General features: G+C 47.6%; 1 protein-coding gene across 1 annotated transcript in view; it reads left to right on the forward strand.

The window, feature by feature from the left end:
* The first annotated feature begins 1,382 nt into the window (after positions 1-1,382).
* Positions 1,383-27,866, forward strand: part of OBSCN (obscurin, cytoskeletal calmodulin and titin-interacting RhoGEF) — a 452,890-nt gene continuing 426,406 nt past the window's right edge. The window contains 2 exon segments of the mRNA XM_044292830.1: positions 1,383-1,700; positions 18,668-19,790. Coding sequence (XP_044148765.1) covers positions 18,677-19,790 — 1,114 coding nt within the window. The 5' untranslated portion in view covers positions 1,383-1,700; positions 18,668-18,676.

A 27,866-nucleotide genomic window follows, 5' to 3' on the forward strand; every position in this document is an offset into this window, starting at 1 on the left:
AGTAGTTATATTCTTGTACATAGGAGGCAGTATTATAGTAGTTATATTCTTGTACATAGGAGGCAGTATTATAGTAGTTATATTCTTGTACATAGGAGCAGTATTATAGCAGTTATATTCTTATACATAGGAGTAATATTATAGTAGTTATATTCTTGTACATAGGAGCAGTATTATAGTAGTTATATTCTTGTACATAGGAGGCAGTATTATAGTAGTTATATTCTTGTACATAGGAGCAGTATTATAGTAGTTATATTCTTGTACATAGGAGCAGTATTATAGTAGTTATATCCTTGTACATAGGGGCAGTATTATAGTAGTTATATTCCTGTACATAGGAGCAGTGTTATAGTAGTTATATTCTTGTACATAGGAGCAGTATTATAGTAGTTATATTACTGTACATAGGAGCGGTATTATAGTAGTTATATCCTTGTACATAGGAGGCAGTATTATAGCAGTTATATTCTTGTACATAGGAGCAGTATTATAGTAGTTATATTCCTGTACATAGGAGCAGTATTATAGTAGTTATATTCCTGTACATAGGAGTAATATTATAGTAGTTATATTCTTGTACATAGGAGCAGTATTATAGTAGTTATATTCTTGTACATAGGAGGCAGTATTATAGCAGTTATATTCTTGTACATAGGAGCAGTATTATAGTAGTTATATTCTTGTACATAGTAGGCAGTATTATAGTAGTTATATTCTTGTACATAGGAGGCAGTATTATAGTAGTTATATTCTTGTACATAGGAGCAGTATTATAGTAGTTATATTCTTGTACATAGGAGCAGTATTATAGTAGTTATATTTTTGTACATAGGAGCAGTATTATAGTAGTTATATTCTTGTACATAGGAGCAGTATTATAGTAGTTATATTCTGGCAGAGATAGGGCAGTATTGTGTTAGTTAAGTTGTGGCAGAGACAGGACGGTATTATATTAGTTATGGTCTGGCACTTATGAGGCGGTATTATATTATTTATGGTCTAGCACTTATGAGGCGGTATTATATTAGTTATGGTCTGGCACTTATGAGGCGGTATTATATTATTTATGGTCTAGCACTTATGAGGCGGTATTATAGTACAGTTTTTATTCCTGAGCGCGGTCTAGCACAGCAGGCGTTCTCGCAGTTCTTGCATTGCAGACAGTCTGTGCTGCCCCTGTTGTGTACTGGGGATATTTCGGATGGATTCCTGGCGTGTATGCGATGACTGCGGTCCGGGTATTATCGGCTGTAGCTCCTCGTTCACACGTTGCTCCCGGGCACCTGTCCTCTCCATGACTCCTCCCGGTTCTCACTGTCCTTCTGTAGCTTCTTCTCCACATGAAAGGCAATGTGCACAGTAAGCGACACCCGGGCTATTTTGGATGGAGGGCGACACATGTCCCTCTCCTCCCCCCGCCTCCGGCTCTCTGTATCCTTCATGTGACTTTCCTTTCTCTGGGGCTGCAGGACACGGAGCGGAGACTCAGGGAGAGGGGATCAGTCTGAACTGCCAAAAATTGGCCAAAAGAAAAAAAAAATCATCTCCGAAAGTGGATTTAAGCCGGGGAATCACCAGAAGTTACACGGGATCTGCTGCACCCCCAAGAGAAGGTCTGCACTGATATCGGGGTCCCCATGAAAGACTGCGGGGTCCTTACAGCCACAGCACAGAAGCTCTGAGGACGTGGAGATAAGGTGCGCTCGTTCTGTCCAGTGTTGATGCCTGATCCTTCAGGGGTTAAATGGTGGTAGAAACCAGGGGCGATCAATACATAGCGGCCTACCCAAGAGCTTACACTCTAAGAGAGACTGATCAGTGCGGTATTAGTGTAGTTATAATGAGCAGATGACTGTAATAACATTATAATACAGGTGGGACTATAGTGAATGTATAACATGCTGCTGTCTGAGGTGTATTAGGAGGTTCTGCAGCAGCTGAGGTGTGTATTAGGAGGTTCTGCAGCAGCTGAGGTGTGTATTAGGAGGTTCTTCAGCGGCTGAGGTGTGTATTAGGAGGTTCTGCAGCAGCTGAGGTGTGTATTATGATGTTCTGCAGCAGCTGAGGTGTGTATTAGGAGGTTCTGCAGAAGCTGAGGTGTGTATTAGGAGGTTCTGCAGCAGCTGAGGTGTGTATTAGGAGGTTCTGCAGCAGCTGAGGTGTATTAGGAGGTTCTGCAGAAGCTGAGGTGTGTATTAGGAGGTTCTGCAGCAGCCGAGATGTGTATTAGGAGGTTCTGCAGCAGCTGAGTTGTGTATTAGGAGGTTCTGCAGCAGCTGAGGTGTATTAGGAGGTTCTGCAGCAGTTGATGTGTATTAGGAGGTTCTGCAGCAGCTGAGGTGTGTATTAGGAGGTTCTGCAGCAGCTGAGGTGTGTATTAGGAGGTTCTGCAGCAGCTGAGGTGTGTATTAGGAGGTTCTGCAGCAGCTGAGGTGTGTATTAGGAGGTTCTGCAGCAGCTGAGGTGTGTATTAGGAGGTTCTGCAGCAGCTGAGGTGTGTATTAGGAGGTTCTGCAGCAGCTGAGGTGTGTATTAGAAGGTTCTGCAGCAGCTGAGGTGTGTATTAGGAGGTTCTGCAGCAGCTGAGGTGTGTATTAGGAGGTTCTGCAGCAGCTGAGGTGTGTATAAGGAGGTTCTGCAGCAGCTGAGGTGTGTATTAGGAGGTTCTGCAGCAGCTGAGGTGTGTATTAGGAGGTTCTGCAGCAGCTGAGGTGTGTATTAGGAGGTTCTGCAGCAGCTGAGGTGTGTATTAGGAGGTTCTGAAGCAGCTGATGTGTATTAGGAGGTTCTGCAGCAGCTGAGGTGTGTATGAGGAGGTTCTGCAGCAGCTGAGGTGTGTATGAGGAGGTTCTGCAGCAGCTGAGGTGTGTATTAGGAGGTTCTGCAGCAGCTGAGGTGTGTATTAGGAGGTTCTGCAGCAGCTGAGGTGTATTAGGAGGTTCTGCAGCAGTTGATGTGTATTAGGAGGTTCTGCAGCAGCTGAGGTGTGTATTAGGAGGTTCTGCAGCAGCTGAGGTGTGTATTAGGAGGTTCTGCAGCAGCTGAGGTGTGTATTAGGAGGTTCTGCAGCAGCTGAGGTGTGTATTAGGAGGTTCTGCAGCAGCTGAGGTGTGTATTAGGAGGTTCTGCAGCAGCTGAGGTGTGTATTGGGAGGTTCTGCAGCAGCTGAGGTGTGTAGTAGAAGTTCTGCAGCAGCTGAGGTGTGTATTAGGAGGTTCTGCAGCAGCTGAGGTGTGTATTAGGAGGTTCTGCAGCAGCTGAGGTGTGTATTAGGAGGTTCTGCAGCAGCTGAGGTGTGCATTAGGAGGTTCTGCAGCAGCTGAGGTGTGCATTAGGAGGTTCTGCAGCAGCTGAGGTGTGCATTAGGAGGTTCTGCAGCAGCTGAGGTGTGCATTAGGAGGTTCTGCAGCAGCTGAGGAGTGTATTAGGAGGTTCTGCAGCAGCTGAGGTGTGCATTAGGAGGTTCTGCAGCAGCTGAGGTGTGCATTAGGAGGTTCTGCAGCAGCTGAGGTGTGCATTAGGAGGTTCTGCAGCAGCTGAGGTGTGCATTAGGAGGTTCTGCAGCAGCTGAGGTGTGCATTAGGAGGTTCTGCAGCAGCTGAGGTGTGCATTAGGAGGTTCTGCAGCAGCTGAGGTGTGCATTAGGAGGTTCTGCAGCAGCTGAGGTGTGTATTAGGAGGTTCTGCAGCAGCTGAGGTGTGTATTAGGAGGTTCTGCAGCAGCTGAGGTGTGCATTAGGAGGTTCTGCAGCAGCTGAGGTGTGTATTAGGAGGTTCTGCAGCAGCTGAGGTGTGTATTAGGAGGTTCTGCAGCAGCTGAGGTGTGTAGTAGAAGTTCTGTAGCCCATTATTGGGCAGTAGGGTCCTCGGTGATGTGTATAATTTCCGGGAGGGGGGGTATAATTATTACTGAGGTGATTATGCTGACATTGAATTTGTTGATAATTTACGCTGCGGTGTCTCCGGTTTCGTTTCCGCTGATTATTTTCTTCTCTGTTTTGGTCTCTTCTATGTTTCGTCACTGAAGGTGGAGTTGGGTTGGGGGGGCAGTCAGGAAGGGGGGGGGGGGGGGGTAGGGTCACCTTTGGTCTGAGGTGATTTTTCTCATCATTGTATGGGTGAATAGAAGTGGTGGTAACAGGACGGGAAGTCGGGGGGTTGGGGTATTCCTGGAGACCAGACCGACTGACACCTTTTATCTAGAGTTTGGATGTCCATCTCTCACTGGTCATGTGTCCGGACACCCGCTTCTAAACATTAGCTAATGCACACAAATCCTGCGCACCCAGATCCTGCGCACCCAGATCCTGCGCACCCAAATCCTGCGCACCCAGATCCCGCGCACCCAGATCCCGCGCACCCAGATCCCGCGCACCCAGATCCCGCGCACCCAGATCCCGCGCACCCAGATCCCGCGCACCCAGATCCCTCGCACCCAGATCCCCCACGCTGACTTAGTGGCCGTGCAAGGATCTTCCGGACCAGGGAACCTGTACATTCACAGCTCCTGGTACCTGGCAGCCTGGAAAGCAAATTGAGGAGTATCTGGGAACTGCCCTGGGTATATGGCAGAAGTCAAGGGCCACCTTGCAAGGCTCTTGGGTAGGTTCACATCCCTTTTCCTCTCCTGGTATGGGAACAGAGGAAGAAGAAGACAAGCGGTCATATGTATTCCACTGACTATGGAATGGAATCTCCACCGCAGATGTGAACCTTGCCTTCGTGTCCAGGATTAAGGAGCCCAGTAACCCCAGTGCTGGGACCAGTCTGCTGCTGACCACTCTTCGTCTTGCTCGGCCTCCCGGTGACTGGTTTGGGCTTCAGACAGGGAGGAGCGAGATGGTGCCTGGACGAGGGATTGGGGACAGCGCTCTTCATATTGGGATGATACCTGAGGAGGTGACCTGTTCTTGAGCGGAGAAGAGAGAAATGTTTCATCTGCAGCCAGTGACGTACATAGAGACGTAAGGGCCCCATAGCAAGGATCAGACCGGGCCCCCCACACAGGACAGAAGGGTTTCTGCCTAAACCCCTTTCAATGACCCTTGGGACATTTCTTCACTGCCTCATTTGCTAAAAGTTGTTCCCTTAGAGTAGGCATGCTCAACCTGTGGCCCTTCAGCTGTTGCAAAACTACAACTCCCAGCATGCCCGAACAGCCTACAGCAGGGCATTGTGGGAGTTGTAGTTTTACAACAGCTGGAGGGCCACAGGTTGAGCATGCCTGCTCTAGAGGGTAGAGTCCTGACCCCGAGTTTTCACCTCCAGTAGAAGAGGAGATGATCCCAACTAAGACCGGGCCCCTCTTGCCCTGGGCCCCATAGCAGTCGCATGGTCTGCCGCAATGGTAGTTAGGCCCCTGTCTGCAGCTGTGGAAATAGTTCTCCAATATTATTCTTTCTTCAGGCCACGGATGGATTTGATCCGTGTGCAATCTGGAAAGGGCTATTCCTGAGGCTGACCGCTCCCCACCCTCGTACAAAAGTGATAGGAAGGGGCAAACTCTGGGGGGAAAGAGCATAGCCGCTGATTGGAGCCAACGGCAAGAACAGGACTGAGCTACTTGTATTAGTAATGAAGGAACGCTGAGGAGCCACGTGAGCCACAGAATGGGGAGCCTCCAGGGTCAGACACAGTGGATGTTCTCTGGAGGAAGGGCAGAGGGCCACCCGGGTGACATTGAGGACTCCCTGCCTACGCTTTGGTTTATGCCGGTATAGAGCATGCAAAAGAGATATACAGATTTTGAAAAAGTATTCACACCCCTTGAACTATTCCACGTGTTTTCAGGTTACACCCACAGTCTTAAATGTATTGAGATTTTATGTGATCAACCAAAAAGTCTGTGTGAGGAGGAGATGAGACACGGTATTCAAAATGGACAGTGCGGCGTGCATTTGTATTCACACCCCCTGAGTTAGTACTTTGTAGGACCTCCTTTCTCTGCAGTCTTCTGGGGTCTGTCACCACCAGCTTTGCACATCTAGAGGATGACTTTTTCGCCCATTCTTCTGTGCAGAAGAGCTCGCACTCAGACTGGATGGAGAGCGTCTGTGAACGGCAATTTTGTCCCAGATTCCCATTGGGATTTAGGTCTGGACTCTGACTGGACCGTTCTAACACATGAACAGGCTTTCATCTAAACCATTCCATTGTAGTTCTGGCTGGATGTTGAGGGTTGTTGTCCTGCTGGAAGGTGAGCCTCCGCCCCAGTCTCAAGTCTTCTGCAGCCTCTCACAGGTTTTCCTCCAGGATTGCCCTGTATTTGTCTCCATCCATCCTCCCATCACCTCTGACCGGCTTCCCTGTCCCTGCTGAAGAAAGGCCTCCCGCAGGATGATGCCGCCCCCGCCATGTCTCACGGTGGAGATGGTGCGGTCAGGGTGAGGCCCAGGGTTAGTTTTCCACCACACATAACATTTAGCATTTAGGCCAAAAAGTTCCACTTTGGTCTCCTCTGAGCAGAGCACCTTCTTCCATGTTTGCTGTGTCCTCTACGTGGCTTGTGGCAAACTGCAGATGAGATTTCTTTCAGAAACTGTTTTCTTCTTGCCTCTCTTCCATAAAGGGCAGATTTGTGGAGTCCACGACTAATAGTTGTCCTGAGGACAGATTCTCCCACCTGAGCTGTGGATCTCTGTACCTCCTCCACAGTGACCATGGGCCTCTTGGCTGCTCCTCTAATTACTGCTCTCCTCTCCTGGGCAGCCAGTTTAGGTGGACGGCCATGTATTGGTAGGTTTGCAGTTGTGCCATACTCCTTCCATTTTCAGGAGATGTATTGAACGGTGCTCCGTGAGTTAGGAGCTTGGGATATTTTTATAACCTAACCCTGCTTTACACTTCTCCATGACTTCATCCCTGACCTGTCTGGTGTGTTCCTTGGTTTTCATGATGCTGTTTGGGGCCTTCACAGAACAGCTGGAGTTATACAGAGAAGACATTACACACAGGTGGACTCTATTACTACTGAGGTGACTTCTGAAGGGGATTGGTCACACCAGATTTTATTTAAAGAGGCCCTTTCACTACAATAAAAAATCTAAACTAAGCATACAGACTTGGAGAGCGGCGCCCAGGGATCTCCCAGCACTTACTGTTATCCCTGGGCGCCGCTCCGTTCTCCCGTTATAGGCTACGATAACTTCAACTTTTCGGCTCAACTGGGAGGAGCTTGCCGGCGTCTCCTTCTCCCAGTCTGGAGTGCTGGCCAATCGCAGCGCTCAGCTCATAGCGTGAGAGAAAAAAAAAACTCTCAGGCTATGAGCTGAGCTCTGCCTGGGAGAAGGAGTGCTGAGCCTGGGTCCCAGTGTGTGACTTGCTGAGTCTGGGCTCCAGTGTGTGACTTGCTGAGCCCGGGTCCCAGTGTGTGACTTGCTGAGTCTGGGCCCCAGTGTGTGACTTGCTGAGCCCGGGCCCCAGTGTGTGACTTGCTGAGCCCGGGCCCCAGTGTGTGACTTGCTGAGCCCGGGTCCCAGTGTGTGACTTGCTGAGTCTGGGCTCCAGTGTGTGACTTGCTGAGCCCGGGTCCCAGTGTGTGACTTGCTGAGTCTGGGCTCCAGTGTGTGACTTGCTGCGCCCGGACCCCAGTGTGTGACTTGCTGAGCCCGGGCCCCAGTGTGTGACTTGCTGAGCCCGGGCCCCAGTGTGTGACTTGCTGAGCCCGGGCCCCAGTGTGTGACTTGCTGAGCCCGGGCCCCAGTGTGTGACTTGCTGAGCCCGGGCATCAGTGTGTGACTTGCTGAGCCTGGGCCCCAGTGTGTGACTTGCTGAGCCCGGGCTCCAGTGTGTGACTTGCTGAGCCCGGGCCCCAGTGTGTGACTTGCTGAGCCCGGGCATCAGTGTGTGACTTGCGGAGCCCGGGCCCCAGTGTGTGACTTGCTGAGCCCGGGCTCCAGTGTGTGACTTGCTGAGCCCGGGCCCCAGTGTGTGACTTGCTGAGCCCGGGCCCCAGTGTGTGACTTGCTGAGCCCGGGCCCCAGTGTGTGACTTGCTGAGCCCGGGCCCCAGTGTGTGACTTGCTGAGCCCGGGCCCCAGTGTGTGACTTGCTGAGCCCGGGCCCCAGTGTGTGACTTGCTGAGCCCGGGCCCCAGTGTGTGACTTGCTGAGCCCGGGCCCCAGTGTGTGACTTGCTGAGCCCGGGCCCCAGTGTGTGACTTGCTGAGCCCGGGCCCCAGTGTGTGACTTGCTGAGCCCGGGCCCCAGTGTGTGACTTGCTGAGCCCGGGCCCCAGTGTGTGACTTGCTGAGCCTGGGCCCCAGTGTGTGACTTGCTGAGCCTGGGCCCCAGTGTGTGACTTGCTGAGCCCGGGCCCCAGTGTGTGACTTGCTGAGCCCGGGCCCCAGTGTGTGACTTGCTGAGCCTGGGCCCCAGTGTGTGACTTGCTGAGCCTGGGCCCCAGTGTGTGACTTGCTGAGCCTGGGCCCCAGTGTGTGACTTGCTGAGCCTGGGCCCCAGTGTGTGACTTGCTGAGCCTGGGCCCCAGTGTGTGACTTGCTGAGCCCGGGCCCCAGTGTGTGACTTGCTGAGCCCGGGCCCCAGTGTGTGACTTGCTGAGCCCGGGCCCCAGTGTATGACTTGCTGAGCCCGGGCCCCAGTGTGTGACTTGCTGAGCCCGGGCCCCAGTGTGTGACTTGCTGAGCCTGGGCCCCAGTGTGTGACTTGCTGAGCCTGGGCCCCAGTGTGTGACTTGCTGGGGTGGATTAGCCATAGAGCCTACAGGGAAATTTCCAGGAGGGCCACTCAGCCCCCCTCACGGCCACCAGCCGGGTACATAATGATCGGATTCTCTCTCATACACCCGGCCAGCAGTATCAATCTTCTGTCCACATGGGGTTAGGGTTAGGGCCAGTTCCCGGTCCGCCCCTGCCTGTACGGGACTTGCTGGGGTTTGTCCTGCTGACTGCACTGCTGCCCGAGGCCCCTCTGCTGTAGGTGACCTAATCCATGGAGGCGACAGCTGCAGCTATTTTGGGGAGCGCCGGTGACTGCTGATAAATCTGTCACTGCTGATAACCACCAGCGACAGCCTCCCATCCCTCAATCCCTGCTCTGTCACTGCACTGTTCAACCAGAGCCTCCTGGTTCATGAATAGAATGCCAGTCCTGCAGTGAATACAGGCAGAGGCGGAAGGGGTAGTATTCTGCCACCCGGGCTCAGTACTGAATATAATATCAATGTCAGGAATTTCCCCGGCCCCAGCCCCCAGTCCCACCCGTAGTGTGATGAATGCCAGGGCTGCCCAGGGTTACTCGGGAGGGGCTCATGAGGTCACCACCAGGGTCCAGAGGTGCCCTATTGCTGTTACCCGGGTATATCCCTGACGGGTCAGAGGGTCATTTCTATCATTTCTGGTATTAAGGGGGGGATTTAGAATCTCTAGTATATAGTGGGTTAATGTAATCTCTGGATTGCAGGGGGTTAATACATTTTATCTCTGGAGTCTAGAGGGTTAACATTGATTTATTTATTTTTTGTAACTAGGAGTTTAGTGTTACCACTGGACTTTAGAGGGTTATTTATTATCCCTGGTATGTAGAGGGTTAATGTTATCTTTGGTGTGCAAGGGGTTAATATTTTTTATCTCTGGCATTTAGGGGATTAATGTTTCTTTCTCCTGGTGTGTAGAGGGTTAATATTTTTTTCTGGCATATGGCTGTTTAATAGTTTCCCCTTTCTGGCATTTAGGGGGTCAATGTTTCTTCTCTCTGGCATGTTGAGGATTGACATTTTTTATCTCTGTTGTTTAGAGGGTTAATATTTTGTATCTCTGGTGTGTAGAGGGTTAATATGTCTTATCTCTGGCATATGGGGGGTAATATTTCTTATTTCTGGCATGTAGATGGTTATTTATTATGTCTGGCGTGTAAAGAGTTAATATTTCTTACTTCTGGTGTGTAGAGAATTAGTGTTTCTTCTCTATGGCGCATAGATGGTTAATATTTCTTATCTTGCTGTCATGTAGAGGGTTAAAATTTGTTACCTCTGGTTTGTAGAGGGTTAATATTTCATCCCTGCGTCATGTAGAGGGGTTACTATTTCTCTATCTCTGGCATGTTGAGGGTTAATATTTCTCGCCTGTGGTGTGTAGTGGGTTAATGTTTCTTCGGTCTGGTATGTAGGGGGCTACTCTTCCTTCCCTGGCATGTAGGGGGTTAACCCCTGTCCTCTGGGCAGTGATGTCAGACATTTCTGATGATGTCACGTCCTCTGCTGACACGGCCTCTGTCCATTTCTCCGCTTTGTATTAACCCTTTACAGAAGGTGAAGAGAAGAGAATATTCGGCTGCAGTATTTTTCTTCAAAGAATGTTCGGTACAATCTGCGGAAACGTCTGAGATCTCCCTCCCTTCGAGCAGATGTCCTGACATCTGCAGAGTCCACCGACCTCTGGCCTCCAGTCCAGGACCACGGGACTACAGATCTTCTCTCATCTTTTTGGAGGAAATCATTGGCTTCTCTTCATTGTCTTCTGACTGTAGCAGTGAAAACTGGTGACTTCAGATCTTCTCTCCTCTTTCTGGTGGTGATCATTGGCTTCTCTTCATTGTCTTCTGACTGTAGCAGTGCCCACTGGTGACTTCAGATCTTCTCTCCTCTTTCTGGTGGTGATCATTGGCTTCTCTTCATTGTCTTCTGACTGTACCAGTGCTCACTGATGATTTCAGATCTTCTCTTCTCTTTCTAGTGGTGATCATTGGCTTCTCTTCATTGTCTTCTGACTGTACCAGTGCTCACTGATGATTTCAGATCTTCTCTTCTCTTTCTAGTGGTGATCATTGGCTTCTCTTCATTGTCTTCTGACTGTACCAGTGCTCACTGATGATTTCAGATCTTCTCTTCTCTTTCTAGTGGTGATCATTGGCTTCTCTTTATTGTATTCTGACTGTAGCAGTGCCCACTGGTGATTTCAGATCTTCTCTCCTCTTTCTGGTGGTGATCACTGGCTTCTCTTCATTGTCTTCTGACTGTAGCAGTGCCCACTGGTGACTTCAGATCTTCTCTCCTCTTTCTGGTGGTGATCATTGGTTTCAATTCATTGTTTTCTGACTGTAGCAGTGCTCACTGGTGAGATCTTCTCTCATCTTTCTGGAGGTGATCATTGGCATCTCTTCATTGTCTTCTGACTGTAGCAGTGCTCACTGGTGAGATCTTCTCTCATCTTTCTGGTGGTGATCATTGGCTTCTCTTCATTGTCTTCTGACTGTAGCAGTGCTCACTGGTGAGATATTCTCTCATATTTCTGGTGGTGATCATTGGCTTCACTTCATCATCTTCTGATTGTAGGAGTTTGCAACGTTATTTGTTATATTTGTTAGCCATTACATTATTTGTTAGCCATTAAAGACAGTAGCAGGGTGTAGGAATGGTATTTCCCGCTCTGGGGTGCTACAAGTGCTCACTGGTGACGTTAAATCTTCTCTCATCTTTCTGGAGGAGATCATTGGCTTCACTTCATTGTCTTCTGGTTGTAGCAGAGCTCACTGGTGACTTCAGATCTTCTCTCATCTTTCTGGAGGTGATCATTGGCTTCACTTTATCATTTTCTGATTGTAGCAGAGCTCACTGGTGACTTCAGATCTCTCATCTTTCTGGAGATGATCATTGGATTTTCTTCATTGTCTTCTGATTGTAGCAGAGCTCACTGGTGACTTCAGATCTCTCATCTTTCTGGAGCTGGTCATTGGCTTCTCTTCATCGTCTTCTGATTGTAGCAGAGCTCACTGGTGACTTCAGATCTCTCATCTTTCTGGAGATGATCATTGGATTTTCTTCATTGTCTTCTGATTGTAGCAGAGCTCACTGGTGACTTCAGATCTTCTGTCATCTTTCTGGAGCTGGTCATTGGCTTCTCTTCATCGTCTTCTGATTGTAGCAGAGCTCACTGGTGACTTCAGATCTTCTTTCATCTTTCTGGAGATGATAATTGGCTTTTCTTCATTGTCTTCTTGTTGTAGCAGAGCTCACTGGTGACTTCAGATCTCTCATCTTTCTGGAGATGATCATTGGCTTTTCTTCATTGTCTTCTTGTTGTAGCAGAGCTCACTGGTGACTTCAGATCTTCTTCCATCTTTCTGGAGGCGATCATTGGCAAGGCCTTTGCCATTTTGGCTATTATTCCATCCATTCGAACAGTAGTTCCCCACTTCCTTCTGCATCTTTCAGGTTTTAGTTGCTACTTCAAGGCATTTGAGATGATTTCAGCTGAGCAGCTTAGAATCTACTGCACTTCTCCATATGTTTTCCCTCTCTAATCAGCTTTTTAATTAAAGTAAGTTCTTCATCAGAACAATGTCTAGAATGACCCATTTCCCCCAGTATTTCAGAAGGAAATGCACAATAACTAACATGTGCAACATTTGTTCTTCTCCTAATAAGGGCCATAATTAACCCCTGTTATTTCACAGAATGAATGACTTCACTAATTTAACTTCTCGCTGCTATTATTTTGAGCCCCTTTCCATTAATAATTTGATTACTTAGAATGAGCGTTATGCAGGCCCTGATTATTGGGGTTGTTTTTTTCTATTACTTAGGATGAGCGACATGCATGCTGCTTATACACCTTACTGCGCACATATCGGCTTCTCATACACCTTACCGCACACACATCGGCTTCTCATACATCTTACCGCACACACATCGGCTTGTCATACACCTTACCGCACACACATCGGCTTCTCAAACACCTTACCGCACACACATTGGTTTCTCATACAACTTACCGCACACATATCGGCTTCTCATACACCTTCACACACATATCGGCTTCTCATACATCTTCACACATACATATCGGCTTCTCATACACCTTACCGCACACATATCGGCTTCTCATACACCTTCACACACACACATATCGGCTTCTCATACACCTTCACACACACATATCGGCTTCTCATACACCTTACCGCACACACATCGGCTTCTCATACACCTTACCGCACACACATTGGTTTCTCATACAACTTACCGCACACATATCGGCTTCTCATACACCTTCACACACATATCGGCTTCTCATACACCTTCACACATACATATCGGCTTCTCATACACCTTACCGCACACATATCGGCTTCTCATACACCTTCACACACACATATCGGCTTCTCATACACCTTCACACACACACACATATCGGCTTCTCATACACCTTACCGCACACATATCAGCTTCTCATACACCTTACCGCACACATATCGGCTTCTCATACACCTTACCGCACACATATCGGCTTCTCATACACCTTACCGCACACATATCGGCTTTTCATACACCTTACCGCACACATATCGGCTTCTCATACACCTTCACACACACATATCGGCTTCTCATACACCTTACCGCACACACATTGGTTTCTCATACACCTTACCGCACACATATCGGCTTCTCATACACCTTACCGTACACATATCGGCTTCTCATACACCTTACCGCACACACATCGGCTTCTCATACACCTTCACACACACATATTGGCTTCTCATACACCTTACCGCACACACATATCGGCTTCTCATACACCTTGCAGCACACATATCGGCTTCTCATACACCTTCACACACCCATATCAGCTTCTCATACACCTTACCGTACACATATCAGCTTCTCATACACCTTCACACACACATATCGGCTTCTCATACACCTTCACACACACATATCGGCTTCTCATACACCTTCACACACCCGTATTGGCTTCTCATACACCTTCACACACCCGTATTGGCTTCTCATACACCTTACCGCACACACATCGGCTTCTCATACACCTTACCGCACACATATCGGCTTCTCATACACCTTACCGCACACACATATCGGCTTCTCATACACCTTACCGCACACACATATCGGCTTCTCATACACCTTACCGCACACACATCAGCTTCTCATACACCTTACCGCACACACATCAGCTTCTCATACACCTTACCGCACACATATCGGCTTCTCATACACCTTACCGCACACACATATCGGCTTCTCATACACCTTACCGCACACACATATCGGCTTCTCATACACCTTACCGCACACACATCAGCTTCTCATACACCTTCACAGACACATATCGGCTTCTCATACACCAACTGTGTTTAGTGTCTGTATTACAGCCCCAAGGCCTGGACCCCCATAGCTCAAGTTAACCAGAGGATCCTTTAAGGTTTTGTGGTGATCTCAGCCAGTTCGTTAGAATTGCGGGGGTCTGGGTCTTGCCGCAATGTCTTTGCCTGGAAAAACCCCCCAGTGAGAACACAGGGGTATCACAGACTTTGCTGCAAATCCACAATTGAAGAATTGAGCCGAGTGTGGACTCCTAATGTTCTGTATAATCCACAGCAGAAGCCACCTTGTCCCTGGTAATTCACACCTCCGCTGCTATCGGGGCCATCTCTTCTGTAGGGGTAGAGATAAGCGGTGCCTATGTATTATGCACCACTCAGTGGTATTCGCTGCCCTGGGGCGCCTGATATATGATTTACATAGGAGACACTGGATGCCACAGATTGCGCCATGTGTGTCCTGCAGAGTTATACGTGGCACCCAGCAGTCACATGACCTTAGTGATGACACCGCATAGTCCTCACCTGCACCACTTCTCTCCAGGAGACTTGGGACCTTCAAGGTCTTTATATAAGTCATTGGAGCTCTCTGTGAAGACTCTGAGCTGCAGAAAATGAGCATGGGGGGGGGGGGGGGGGGTGCGGACACTGGAGCCACATTACTTAGAGATTAAGGGGGCTATTTTAGAGAGGAGATTAGCAGTTTCCTTTTTGAGAGCGTCAATGGTGACAAGTAATGAGAGAGGTGACACGGGACGTGATATTAAGGGGGAATTATCCAAAGGATGAAGCTTTCGCTGTCCCCATCCCCTCATAGCAGTAAAAGCCGCGAATACTGAAGACAGAGAAGCTCCTGACTCCTCCCTACGATTAGTCCCTTTGTTCTGTCTCCTCCTCCTGCACAGTCCCTTTGTTCTGTCTCCTCCTTCTTCACAGTCCCTATGTTCTGTCTCCTCCTCCTGCACAGTCCCTTTGTTCTGTCTCCTCCTCCTCCTGCACAGTCCCTTTGTTCTGTCTCCTCCTCCTGCACAGTCCCTTTGCTCGGTCTCCTCCTCCTGCATAGTCCCTATGTTCTGTCTCCTCCTCCTCCTGCACAGTCCCTGTGTTCTGTATCCTCCTCCTGCACAGTCCCTATGTTCTGTCTCCTCCTGCTGCACAGTCCATTTGTTCTGTCTCCTCCTCCTGCACAGTCCCTATGTTCTGTCTCCTCCTCCTGCACAGTCCCTTTGTTCTGTCTCCTCCTCCTGCACAGTCCCTTAGTTCTGTCTCCTCCTCCTGCACAGTCCCTTTGTTCTGTCTCCTCCTCCTGCACAGTCCCTTTGTTCTGTCTCCTCCTCCTGCACAGTCCCTTTGTTCTGTCTCCTCCTCCTGCACAGTCCCTTTGTTCTGTCTTCTCCTCCTGCACAGTCCCTTTGTTCTGTCTCCTCCTCCTGCACAGTCCCTATGTTCTGTCTCCTCCTCCTGCACAGTCCCTGTGTTATGTATCCTCTTCCTGCACAGTCCCTATGTTCTGTCTCCTCCTCCTGCACAGTCCCTTTGTTCTGTCTCCTCCTCCTGCACAGTCCCTTTGTTCTGTCTCCTCCTGCTGCACAGTCCCTTTGTTCTGTCTTCTCCTCCTACACAGTCCATTTGCCCAGTCTCCTCCTCCTGTACAGTCCCTTTGTTCTGTCTCCTCCTCCTGCACAGTCCATTTGTTCTGTCTCCTCCTCCTGCACAGTCCCTATGTTCTGTCTCCTCCTCCTGCACAGTCCCTTTGTTCTGTCTCCTCCTCCTGCACAGTCCCTTTGCTCTGTCTCCTCCTCCTGCATAGTCCCTTTGTTCTGTCTCCTCCTCCTGCACAGTCCCTTTGTTCTGTCTCCTCCTCCTGCATAGTTCCTATGTTCTGTCTCCTCCTCCTGCACAGTCCCTATGTTCTGTCTCCTCCTCCTGCACAGTCCCTTTGTTCTGTCTCCTCCTCCTGCACAGTCCCTTTATTCTGTCTCCTCCTCCTGCACAGTCCCTTTGTTCTGTCTCCTCCTCCTGCACAGTCCATTTGTTCTGTCTCTTCCTCCTGCACAGTCCCTATGTTCTGTCTCCTCCTCCTGCACAGTCACTTTGCTCGGTCTCCTCCTCCTGCATAGTCCGTTTGTTCTGTCTCCTCCTGCACAGTCCCTATGTTCTGTCTCCTCCTCCTGCACAGTCCATTTGTTCTGTCTCCTCCTCCTGCAAAGTCCCTATGTTCTGTCTCCTCCTCCTACACAGTCCCTTTGTTCTGTCTCCTCCTCCTGCATAGTCCCTATGTTCTGTCTCCTCCTCCTGCACAGTCCCTATGTTCTGTCTCCTCCTCCTGCACAGTCCCTATGTTCTGTCTCCTCCTCCTGCACAGTCCCTTTGTTCTGTCTCCTCCTCCTGCACAGTCCCTTTGTTCTGTCTCCTCCTCCTGCACAGTCCCTTTGTTCTGTCTTCTCCTCCTACACAGTCCATTTGCCCAGTCTCCTCCTCCTGTACAGTCCCTTTGTTCTGTCTCCTCCTCCTGCACAGTCCATTTGTTCTGTCTCCTCCTCCTGCACAGTCCCTATGTTCTGTCTCCTCCTCCTGCACAGTCCCTTTGTTCTGTCTCCTCCTCCTGCACAGTCCCTTTGCTCTGTCTCCTCCTCCTGCATAGTCCCTTTGTTCTGTCTCCTCCTCCTGCACAGTCCCTTTGTTCTGTCTCCTCCTCCTGCATAGTTCCTATGTTCTGTCTCCTCCTCCTGCACAGTCCCTATGTTCTGTCTCCTCCTCCTGCACAGTCCCTTTGTTCTGTCTCCTCCTCCTGCACAGTCCCTTTATTCTGTCTCCTCCTCCTGCACAGTCCCTTTGTTCTGTCTCCTCCTCCTGCACAGTCCATTTGTTCTGTCTCTTCCTCCTGCACAGTCCCTATGTTCTGTCTCCTCCTCCTGCACAGTCCCTTTGTTCTGTCTCCTCCTCCTGCACAGTCCCTTTGCTCGGTCTCCTCCTCCTGCATAGTCCCTATGTTCTGTCTCCTCCTCCTGCACAGTCCCTGTGTTCTGTATCCTCCTCCTGCACAGTCCCTATGTTCTGTCTCCTCCTGCTGCACAGTCCATTTGTTCTGTCTCCTCCTCCTGCACAGTCCCTATGTTCTGTCTCCTCCTCCTGCACAGTCCCTTTGTTCTGTCTCCTCCTCCTGCACAGTCCCTTAGTTCTGTCTCCTCCTCCTGCACAGTCCCTTTGTTCTGTCTCCTCCTCCTGCACAGTCCCTTTGTTCTGTCTCCTCCTCCTGCACAGTCCCTTTGTTCTGTCTTCTCCTCCTGCACAGTCCCTTTGTTCTGTCTCCTCCTCCTGCACAGTCCCTATGTTCTGTCTCCTCCTCCTGCACAGTCCCTGTGTTATGTATCCTCTTCCTGCACAGTCCCTATGTTCTGTCTCCTCCTCCTGCACAGTCCCTTTGTTCTGTCTCCTCCTCCTGCATAGTCCCTATGTTCTGTCTCCTCCTCCTGCACAGTCCCTGTGTTCTGTCTCCTCCTCCTGCACAGTCCCTGTGTTATGTATCCTCTTCCTGCACAGTCACTTTGCTCGGTCTCCTCCTCCTGCACAGTCCCTATGTTCTGTCTCCTCCTGCTGCACAGTCCCTTTGTTCTGTCTCCTTCTCCTGCATAGTCCGTTTGTTCTGTCTCCTCCTGCACAGTCCCTATGTTCTGTCTCCTCCTCCTGCACAGTCCATTTGTTCTGTCTCCTCCTCCTGCACAGTCCCTATGTTCTGTCTCCTCCTCCTACGCAGTCCCTTTGTTCTGTCTCCTCCTCCTGCATAGTCCCTATGTTCTGTCTCCTCCTCCTGCACAGTCCCTTTGTTCTGTCTCCTCCTCCTGCACAGTCCCTATGTTCTGTCTCCTCCTCCTGCACAGTCCCTTTGTTCTGTCTTCTCCTCCTACACAGTCCATTTGCCCAGTCTCCTCCTCCTGTACAGTCCCTTTGTTCTGTCTCCTCCTCCTGCACAGTCCATTTGTTCTGTCTCCTCCTCCTGCACAGTCCCTATGTTCTGTCTCCTCCTCCTGCACAGTCCCTTTGTTCTGTCTCCTCCTCCTGCACAGTCCCTTTGCTCGGTCTCCTCCTCCTGCATAGTCCCTTTGTTCTGTCTCCTCCTCCTGCACAGTCCCTTTGCTCGGTCTCCTCCTCCTGCATAGTCCCTTTGTTCTGTCTCCTTCTCCTGCACAGTCCCTTTGTTCTGTCTCCTCCTCCTGCACAGTCCCTTTGCTCTGTCTCCTCCTCCTGCACAGTCCCTGTGTTTATTCTCCTCCTGTTCAGTCTCCACTCAGTTTACATGCAGTGTTGACAATCTCTAGCTGTAAATCCTTTGCTTTGCTTACTCCATACTTACTTATATTTCCCAGTCACAATTCTGCTGTTACATCAATCATGTCTTGTACTCCAGTCACACCTAGAGCTGCTATTGCAGTCCTGCTGGTTTCCTGTTAGCTTTCAGGCTGCAAAACCTCTACTTCTTGTGTATTTAGTGTAGTATGGCAATGGCCTCTCTCGGACATGTATATAAAAATAATTATATATTTTACATCTGGTTCTGCATATTATAACCCCCCAAATGTTCTCGTTCCAGATATCCACAATGGATTCCAGCTCATTCAGTGGTGTGCCTCGCTTCCTCACCAGGCCCAATGCCTTCATGATGTCTGTGGGTAAAGATGCCACCTTGAGTTGTCAGATTGTTGGTAATCCTGCACCTGCAGTCACCTGGGAGAAGGACAAACTTCAAATCCAGTCCGGAGGTCGCTTCAAGATGGTGCAAGATGGTGAACTCTACCAGCTGACCATCTATGACTTATCCTTTCAGGACAGCGGTCAGTACATCTGCCGTGCTATCAACAACATAGGCGAGGCATTCGCTGCGGTCACAGTCAAGGTGGAAGAGAAGAGCACGGTAGTGGAATGTGCTCCATACTTTATTCTGAAGCCAACTTCCTCGAGAGTGAGCCTGGGAGAAGACACTACCTTCCAGTGCCGGGTACAAGGCCACCCACCACCAGTGGTAACCTGGGAAAAAGATGGTCGACTGCTGGGAACAGCCGTTGATTCCAACCGCTTACGTGTAGAGTCCCAAGGGGAGTCCAGCTCTCTGCGGATCCACTGTATTCGCTTTTCAGATAGCGGGACTTATCTGTGTCGAGCAGAGAACTCTGTTGGCCAGATTAAGGCTTCTGCTTCACTGTCTATTGAGTCTTTTAGCAACAATACTGGTGCAATGGAGTCTTCATATGGTAAAACGGCCTCGCTGCTCTCTCACCTCCAGAAACGGCGTGAGGAGATGCGGAAAACTGACCTTTCCATCATGGGCTCCTACGACTTGAACACCACGAGCTATGGAGCTATGGATACCTTGACTGGTCTGGGATTATCTCTTGACTATGAAAGGGCGGCCACCCTTACACCCAAAATAAACCGTGAAGGTGCCATTAGCGTCCTCACCCGCACCTGCACCGTGACTGAGGGCAAGCACGCCAAGATGAGCTGCTTTGTAACAGGTGAACCCAAACCGGAGATTGTGTGGAAGAAGGACGGAGAGGTGATCACGGAGGGCCGGAGACACGTGGTCTACGAGGATGAGCAGGAGAATTTTGTGCTGAAAATTTTATTTTGCAAACAAAGTGACAATGGATTGTACACATGCACGGCATCCAACCTAGCTGGCCAGACCTACAGCTCTGTGTTGGTCATAGTCAAAGGTAAGTGGCACTACAACCACTGAGGATTATGGGGACTGGTTTTCTGGGACAGAGTCATGCTCCAGATGACACTTTTGGGGTTAAAGATTCTTTGAGTCTCTTTTAGCCTCCTTCAAAACATTCGCTGGACAAGAACTTGTTGACAACTTAACGTAGTCCTAAAGTCACTGTCCAGGGTCATAAAAACATGGCTGCTTTTTTCAAGAAGCAGGGCCACATGTGTCCACAGGTTATGTGTGGTATTACAGCTCAGTCCCATTTGCTCCAGTAGAGCTCAGCTGCTATCCTAGACACAGCCCATGGACAGGAGTGGTGATGTTTCTGGAAGAAAGCAGTCATGTTTGTCTGATTGTGGACAAGTACCATTTCCGCCATTGCTATGACTGTAAAGTTTTGATTGCCGCTGCCACCCTCAGGAGAGCCTCCAGTGGAAAATGTCTCTCTGGGAAGCAGATACTTTGTGCACAACCTAAATATAGGGAGCTGTCATCTGGTGGCCTTCTAGAAACATACCAGGCTGTGGTCAGTAGTGGGCCTCTGAGCTGTGATGGACTCCTAGTTTCCAGCCTCCATTGCCCTCAGGGCTCCTACCCCTCTGTCCCCATCAGTTATCTATACTGTGCAATATGGTGTGGTTACTGAGCCTTCATAAAGAACATCATGTACATGTCTGCATGGACGCTTCCCCCATGATGAGCAGACATATACTGTGCATTGGCCCCCTCCGAGGCAGGATATCAGAGCACTGACATGTTGTCTCCATGCAGCCGGCCAGGATCTGCCTTTATATAGACTTCTCTTGGACATACAGCTGATCCCGCATTGTCCAGGGTGTAAGAATAGACTGGAAGTAAAGATAAGATCACGGCTATTCTGAGCTCACAAAAAGTCTGACTCACCACAGATGTCTGAATGATCAATGGAGCTGTAGAGGGAGATGACTCCGGCCCATGACCATGTGGTCCAGCATTCCTCTGCCATCTCCTGCACATTCCGCTTCATCTGGCCTGCAGTTATTGTAGGATTTCTTGTGCTGCACCCCTATGCGTCTGTGCAGTAGGACCTGAAAAATTCTGTGTGACATAGAGGCAAGCTATAGTGGAACATGTGAAGTAGGCCTGTGCAGCAGGGAGAGGTGGGATACTGTACTTGGGTCGGCAACATTTTTTGTCCGGAGTGCCGATGTTGTAAAAAAATATCTAAGCTGAAGAGCTGAGCCGTGCAGGGAAGTCATAAAACACTACTCACAAAAAGTTAGGGAAATTTGGCTTTCTGGTGAAATTTATGGAAAATATAAGAAGTCCTGGCTCCAGTGATATTATATCCTGAAAGTCGGGCATTTAAATAGAAGCAGCGATGGTGATCTCCTCATCTCAGACAATTTACTGACACAAAAGCCGACCCCAGTGCTGGGTACACCGCCACAAAATGTCCGCGTCTTAGGAACTTGTCCTGTGGCCTTGAGCATCAATTCCAGCTTGACAACAACGTCTCCTGCTGTTCACAAGTCACCTTATTGTCCGCTGAGGCATGGCATCCTACTCTTCTTGAAGGGTGGCCCTCAGGTCATTGAGGTTCTGAGGTACAGAGTTACGAGCCTCTACACAGCGACTCAGCTGATCCCATAGGTTTTCGATGGGAATCAGGTCTAGAGAAAGTGCAGGCCACTCCATGTGAGGTCCCCTAGTCTCCAGCAGCCGTTTCATAATGATGGACCTCGATGAGCTGCTGCCTTGTCCTTCATGAAGATGAAGCCTGTGTTGTTCCTGCAGAGGCACAATGACTGGATTACTGATATTCTTCAGGTAGTATGGGCTGTCACTGGACCATTCACACAGTGTAGGGCAGTTCTGTACTAACTAGACACACCTGCCCACACTCTAATACCACCACCAAAGTCTTGTTTGGAGACAGCAGTGGCTGATGCATAGCGCTCTCCTTGACATCTCCAACGTCATTGGCGGCCATCTATTCTGCGTGAATAGACTTCATCAGTGAACAGCACTGAGGACCACTGTTCCCTTGTCCAGGGTAGATGATCCCTGTCCCATGCAAGAGGATGACGCCTGTGCCTGGTGGTGCGGTCAGGTACCCTTGTAGGTTGTCTAGCACACAGACCACACTGATGTAAATGGTTTCTAATGGTCTGATGTGACACTTGGTGCCTCTCACCTCCCTTACACATGCCTGGAGTTGTATGGCATTCATCATCCGGTTGATGATGAAGCGGTCATCAGTGTGAGATGTGGCCAAAGGACGTCCACTTCTCTGCCTTCCTGTGACTCTTCCAGTGTCTCTGATACAACCTGCTGATGACACTCTGTGACACTCTAAACTCAGGGGCCACTTCCATCTGAGAACATCCTGCTTGAAACCTCGCAATGACGAGGTACTGTTCATCATGTTAGGTGTCGTCTTGGTCTCATGATGTCACAATCTGAACAGCATGATGAGGAGGACTGTTTAATACTAATTCTAATTGGGAAATGTACTGAGCGATTCATGGATCAAACACTTGTTGTGAATTTTGCTGTTAAGCTCTTTGTTAGAGAACAGCAAGTTGTGGAAAAAGTCCTGAAACATTGAACAGTTGGACATGAGCATTCGGAAGGTCAGAGAAAGTCACATTAAGTTCACCTGTAAAGGTCAGAGGGTGTTTTAGTTTCATCCGTAAATTTTACCCACAAGACAAATATCCCGAAGTTTTTGTGAGTTGTGTATGTGACAACACTACCCGACCTGCACGACTTAAAAAGGTTTCCAAATTTTTTGAAAAATTGCCTCCCAGCAAAAATATGAATAGTATTGTCACTGCTCGTCAGAACCTGACTATGGGACCGATATTTGGGGGGACCAGCATATGGGGGACCCTTTGACCATCAGATAGTACAACCAGTACAGCATGAGGAGGTGGTTTATTGTATAGCATATAATACAAGCCTGTGAAGGTTGGAGAGACAGTCTACTGTGTAGTATATAATACAAGCCTGTGAAGGTCGGAGAGACAGTCTACTGTGTAGTATATAATACAAGCCTGTGAAGGTTGGTGAGACAGTCTACTGTGTAGTATATAATACAAGCCTGTGAAGGTTGGAGAGACAGTCTACTGTGTAGTATATAATAGAAGCCTGTGAAGGTCGGAGAGACAGTCTACTGTGTAGTATATAATACAAACCTGTGAAGGTTGGTGAGACAGTCTACTGTGTAGTATATAATACAAGCCTGTGAAGGTTGGAGAGACAGTCTACTGTGTAGTATATAATACAAGCCTGTGAAGGTTGGAGAGACAGTCTACTGTGTAGTATATAATACAAGCCTGTGAAGGTCTGAGAGACAGTCTACTGTGTAGTATATGATACAAGCCTGTGAAGGTTGGAGAGACAGTCTACTGTGTAGTATATAATAGAAGCCTGTGAAGGTTGCGGAGACAGTCTACTGTGTAGTATATAATAGAAGCCTGTGAAGGTCTGAGAGACAGTCTACTGTGTAGTATATAATAGAAGCCTGTGAAGGTTGGTGAGACAGTCTACTGTGTAGTATATAATACAAGCCTGTGAAGGTTGGAGAGACAGTCTACTGTGTAGTATATAATACAAGCCTGTGAAGGTTGGAGAGACAGTCTACTGTATAGCATATAATAGAAGCCTGTGAAGGTTGGAGAGACAGTCTACTGTGTAGTATATAATACAAAGAATGGTAGGGCACACCAATATTCGGTACTACACAGATGATTATACAAATGTTTTATTAGTGATATACACTGTTAAATGAACTTGCATAAAATATAAAATATAATACTCCTAAAATTATTGGACTAAAATACGTTCATATACTAAAATACTAAAAGGCCATTGAATACATTCAAATCCAATAAAATCGAGTAATATTGGATAATTGCATAATTTAGTTGTATGGTAAAAATAATGGTAAAAATAACATTATTTTTACCATACAACTAAATTAAGACAAAAACACAGAAATATAGTGGCAAATCTGGGGGAGCAGCCCCACCGCATGTGGACCGCAGCAAACGACTATCCCCAGCAAAAAATATTTTGCATACGGTGGAGGACGCCGGCGCGGTCCACATGCACCACAAAGGCATCCTACACAAAACGGAGCATTGTGCGGATGAAAATATAATCATAAATGACAGAAAAAATGCACCACACGGATATGCCACCGACTATACTGGCTAGTCATAAATGCAGATATTAAAAGCTGAGACTTTTGCCAATATATTCCTGTCAGGAAGATATCGGAGCCCCAAGCACCACGTCACGGTTCTCAGCATGGCAAGGGGTCCTACCACTGCGCTACCTATGGTGTGAACAAGGTCTGAGGGTGATGTAATCCAGCTCACAGCCAAGCTTCCACACAACCGCCCAGCAGGACAACTAATGCAATGTGAACACAGCCAGACTGTAAGCCACACCCATATCAGACTATTTTTTGCTGGGGATAGTCGTTTGCTGCGGTCCACATGCGGTGGGGCTGCTCCCCCAATGAAAAACACGCCACAGTGTTAGGGGTTGAGCAGCTCCCCCAGATTTGCCACTATATTTCTATTGTTTTTGTCTTGTTTTATATGTAGTGTATGTGCCTTCACCTGGCATTAAACACTCTCCTTTGCACCTGGTAGCCTCCATCACATGGTCTGATATGGGTGTGGCTTACAGTCTGGCTGTGTTCACATGGCATTAATTGTCCTGCTAGGCGGTTGTGTGGAAGCTTGGCTGTGAGCTGGATTACATCACCCTCAGACCTTGTTCACACCATAGGTAGCGCAGTGGTAGGACCCCTTGCCATGCTGAGAACCGTGACGTGCTGCTTGGGGCTCCGATATCTTCCTGACAGGAATATATTGGCAAAAGTCTCAGCTTTTAATATCTGCATTTATGACTAGCCAGTATAGTCAGTGGCATATCCGTGTGGTGCATTTTTTCTGTGATACAACTAAATTATGCAATTATCCAATATTACTCGATTTTATTGGATTTTAATGTATTCAATGGCCTTTTAGTATTTTAGTATATGAACGTATTTTAGTCCAATAATTTTAGGAGTATTATATTTTATATTTTATGCAAGTTCATTTAACAGTGTATATCACTAATAAAACATTTGTATAATCATCTGTGTAGTACCGAATATTGGTGTGCCCTACCATTCTCTGTTCTAATTCTATTACTGTTTTTTTGAGGATTGGGTGAATCCTTTTGGTAGGTGCACCCATTTCCATTCTTGAACTTATAGGTGAGCCCTCTCTAATTACTCGTATATTTAGTATATAATACAAGCCTGTAAGGTTGGAGAGACAGTCTACTGTGTAGTATATATTCCAAGCCTGTAAGGTTGGAGAGACAGTCTACTGTGTAGTATATAATACAAGCCTGTAAGGTTGGAGAGACAGTCTACTGTGTAGTATATAATACAAGCCTGTGAAGGTCGGAGAGACAGTCTACTGTGTAGTATATAATACAAGCCTGTGAAGGTTGGAGAGACAGTCTACTGTGTAGTATATAATACAAGCCTGTGAAGGTCGGAGAGACAGTCTACTGTGTAGTATATAATACAAGCCTGTGAAGGTCGGAGAGACAGTCTACTGTGTAGTATATAATACAAGCCTGTGAAGGTTTGTGAGACAGTCTACCGTGTAGTATATAATACAAGCCTGTAAGGTTGGAGAGACAGTCTACTGTGTAGTATATAATACAAGCCTGTAAGGTTGGAGAGACAGTCTACTGTGTAGTATATAATACAAGCCTGTGAAGGTTGGAGAGACAGTCTACTGTGTAGTATATGATACAAGCCTGTGAAGGTCGGAGAGACAGTCTACTGTGTAGTATATAATACAAGCCTGTGAAGGTTGGAGAGACAGTCTACTGTGTAGTATATAATACAAGCCTGTGAAGGTTTGTGAGACAGTCTACCGTGTAGTATATAATACAAGCCTGTGAAGGTTGGAGAGACAGTCTACTGTGTAGTATATAATACAAGCCTGTGAAGGTCGGAGAGACAGTCTACTGTGTAGTATATAATACAAGCCTGTGAAGGTCGGAGAGACAGTCTACTGTGTAGTATATAATACAAGCCTGTGAAGGTTGGAGAGACAGTCTACTGTGTAGTATATAATACAAGCCTGTGAAGATTGGAGAGACAGTCTAGTGTGTAGTATATAATACAAGCCTGTGAAGGTCTGAGAGACAGTCTACTGTGTAGTATATGATACAAGCCTGTGAAGGTCGGAGAGACAGTCTACTGTGTAGTATATAATACAAGCCTGTGAAGGTTGGAGAGACAGTCTACTGTGTAGTATATAATACAAGCCTGTGAAGGTCGGAGAGACAGTCTACTGTGTAGTATATAATACAAGCCTGTGAAGGTCTGAGAGACAGTCTACTGTGTAGTATATGATACAAGCCTGTGAAGGTCGGAGAGACAGTCTACTGTGTAGTATATAATACAAGCCTGTGAAGATTGGAGAGACAGTCTACTGTGTAGTATATAATACAAGCCTGTGAAGGTTGGAGAGACAGTCTACTGTGTAGTATATAATACAAGCCTGTGAAGGTTGGAGAGACAGTCTACTGTGTAGTATATAATACAAGCCTGTGAAGGTTTGTGAGACAGTCTACCGTGTAGTATATAATAGAAGCCTGTAAAGTTCTGAGAGACAGTCTACTGTGTAGTATATAATACAAGCCTGTGAAGGTTGGAGAGACAGTCTACTGTGTAGTATATAATACAAGCCTGTGAAGGTTTGTGAGACAGTCTACTGTGTATTATATAATAGAAGCCTGTGAAGGTTGGAGAGACAGTCTACTGTGTAGTATATAATACAAGCCTGTGAAGGTTGGAGAGACAGTCTACTGTGTATTATATAATACAAGATTGTGAAGGTTTGTGAGACAGTCTACTGTGTAGTATATAATACAAGATTGTGAAGGTTTGTGAGACAGTCTACTGTGTAGTATATAATAGAAGCCTTTGAAGGTTGGAGAGACAGTCTACTGTGAAGTATATAATACAAGCCTGTGAAGGTTTGTGAGACAGTCTACCGTGTAGTATATAATAGAAGCCTGTAAAGTTCTGAGAGACAGTCTACTGTGTAGTATATAATAGAAGCCTGTGAAGATTGGAGAGACAGTCTACTGTGTAGTATATAATACAAGCCTGTGAAGGTTGGAGAGACAGTCTACTGTGTAGTATATAATACAAGCCTGTGAAGGTTGGAGAGACAGTCTACTGTGTATTATATAATAGAAGCCTGTGAAGGTTGGAGAGACAGTCTACTGTGTAGTATATAATAGAAGCCTTTGAAGGTTGGAGAGACAGTCTACTGTGTAGTATATAATACAAGCCTGTGAAGGTTGGAGAGACAGTCTACTGTGTAGTATATAATACAAGCCTGTGAAGGTTTGTGAGACAGTCTACTGTGTATTATATAATAGAAGCCTGTGAAGGTTGGAGAGACAGTCTACTGTGTAGTATATAATAGAAGCCTTTGAAGGTTGGAGAGACAGTCTACTGTGTAGTATATAATACAAGCCTGTGAAGGTTGGAGAGACAGTCTACTGTGTATTATATAATACAAGATTGTGAAGGTTTGTGAGACAGTCTACTGTGTAGTATATAATACAAGATTGTGAAGGTTTGTGAGACAGTCTACTGTGTAGTATATAATAGAAGCCTTTGAAGGTTGGAGAGACAGTCTACTGTGTAGTATATACTACAAGCCTGTGAAGGTTGGAGAGACAGTCTACTGTGAAGTATATAATACAAGCCTGTGAAGGTTGGTGAGACCGTCTACTGTGTAGTATATAATAGAAGCCTGTAAAGTTCTGAGAGACAGTCTACTGTGTAGTATATAATAGAAGCCTTTGAAGGTTGGAGAGACAGTCTACTGTGTAGTATATAATACAAGCCTGTGAAGGTTGGAGAGACAGTCTACTGTGAAGTATATAATACAAGCCTGTGAAGATTGGAGAGACAGTCTACTGTGTAGTATTTAATACAAGCCTGTGAAGGTTGGAGAGACAGTCTACTGTGTAGTATATAATAGAAGCCTGTGAA

This window comes from Bufo gargarizans, chromosome 5, assembly GCF_014858855.1.
Source record: "Bufo gargarizans isolate SCDJY-AF-19 chromosome 5, ASM1485885v1, whole genome shotgun sequence".
In the NCBI taxonomy this organism is placed as follows: domain Eukaryota; kingdom Metazoa; phylum Chordata; class Amphibia; order Anura; family Bufonidae; genus Bufo; species Bufo gargarizans.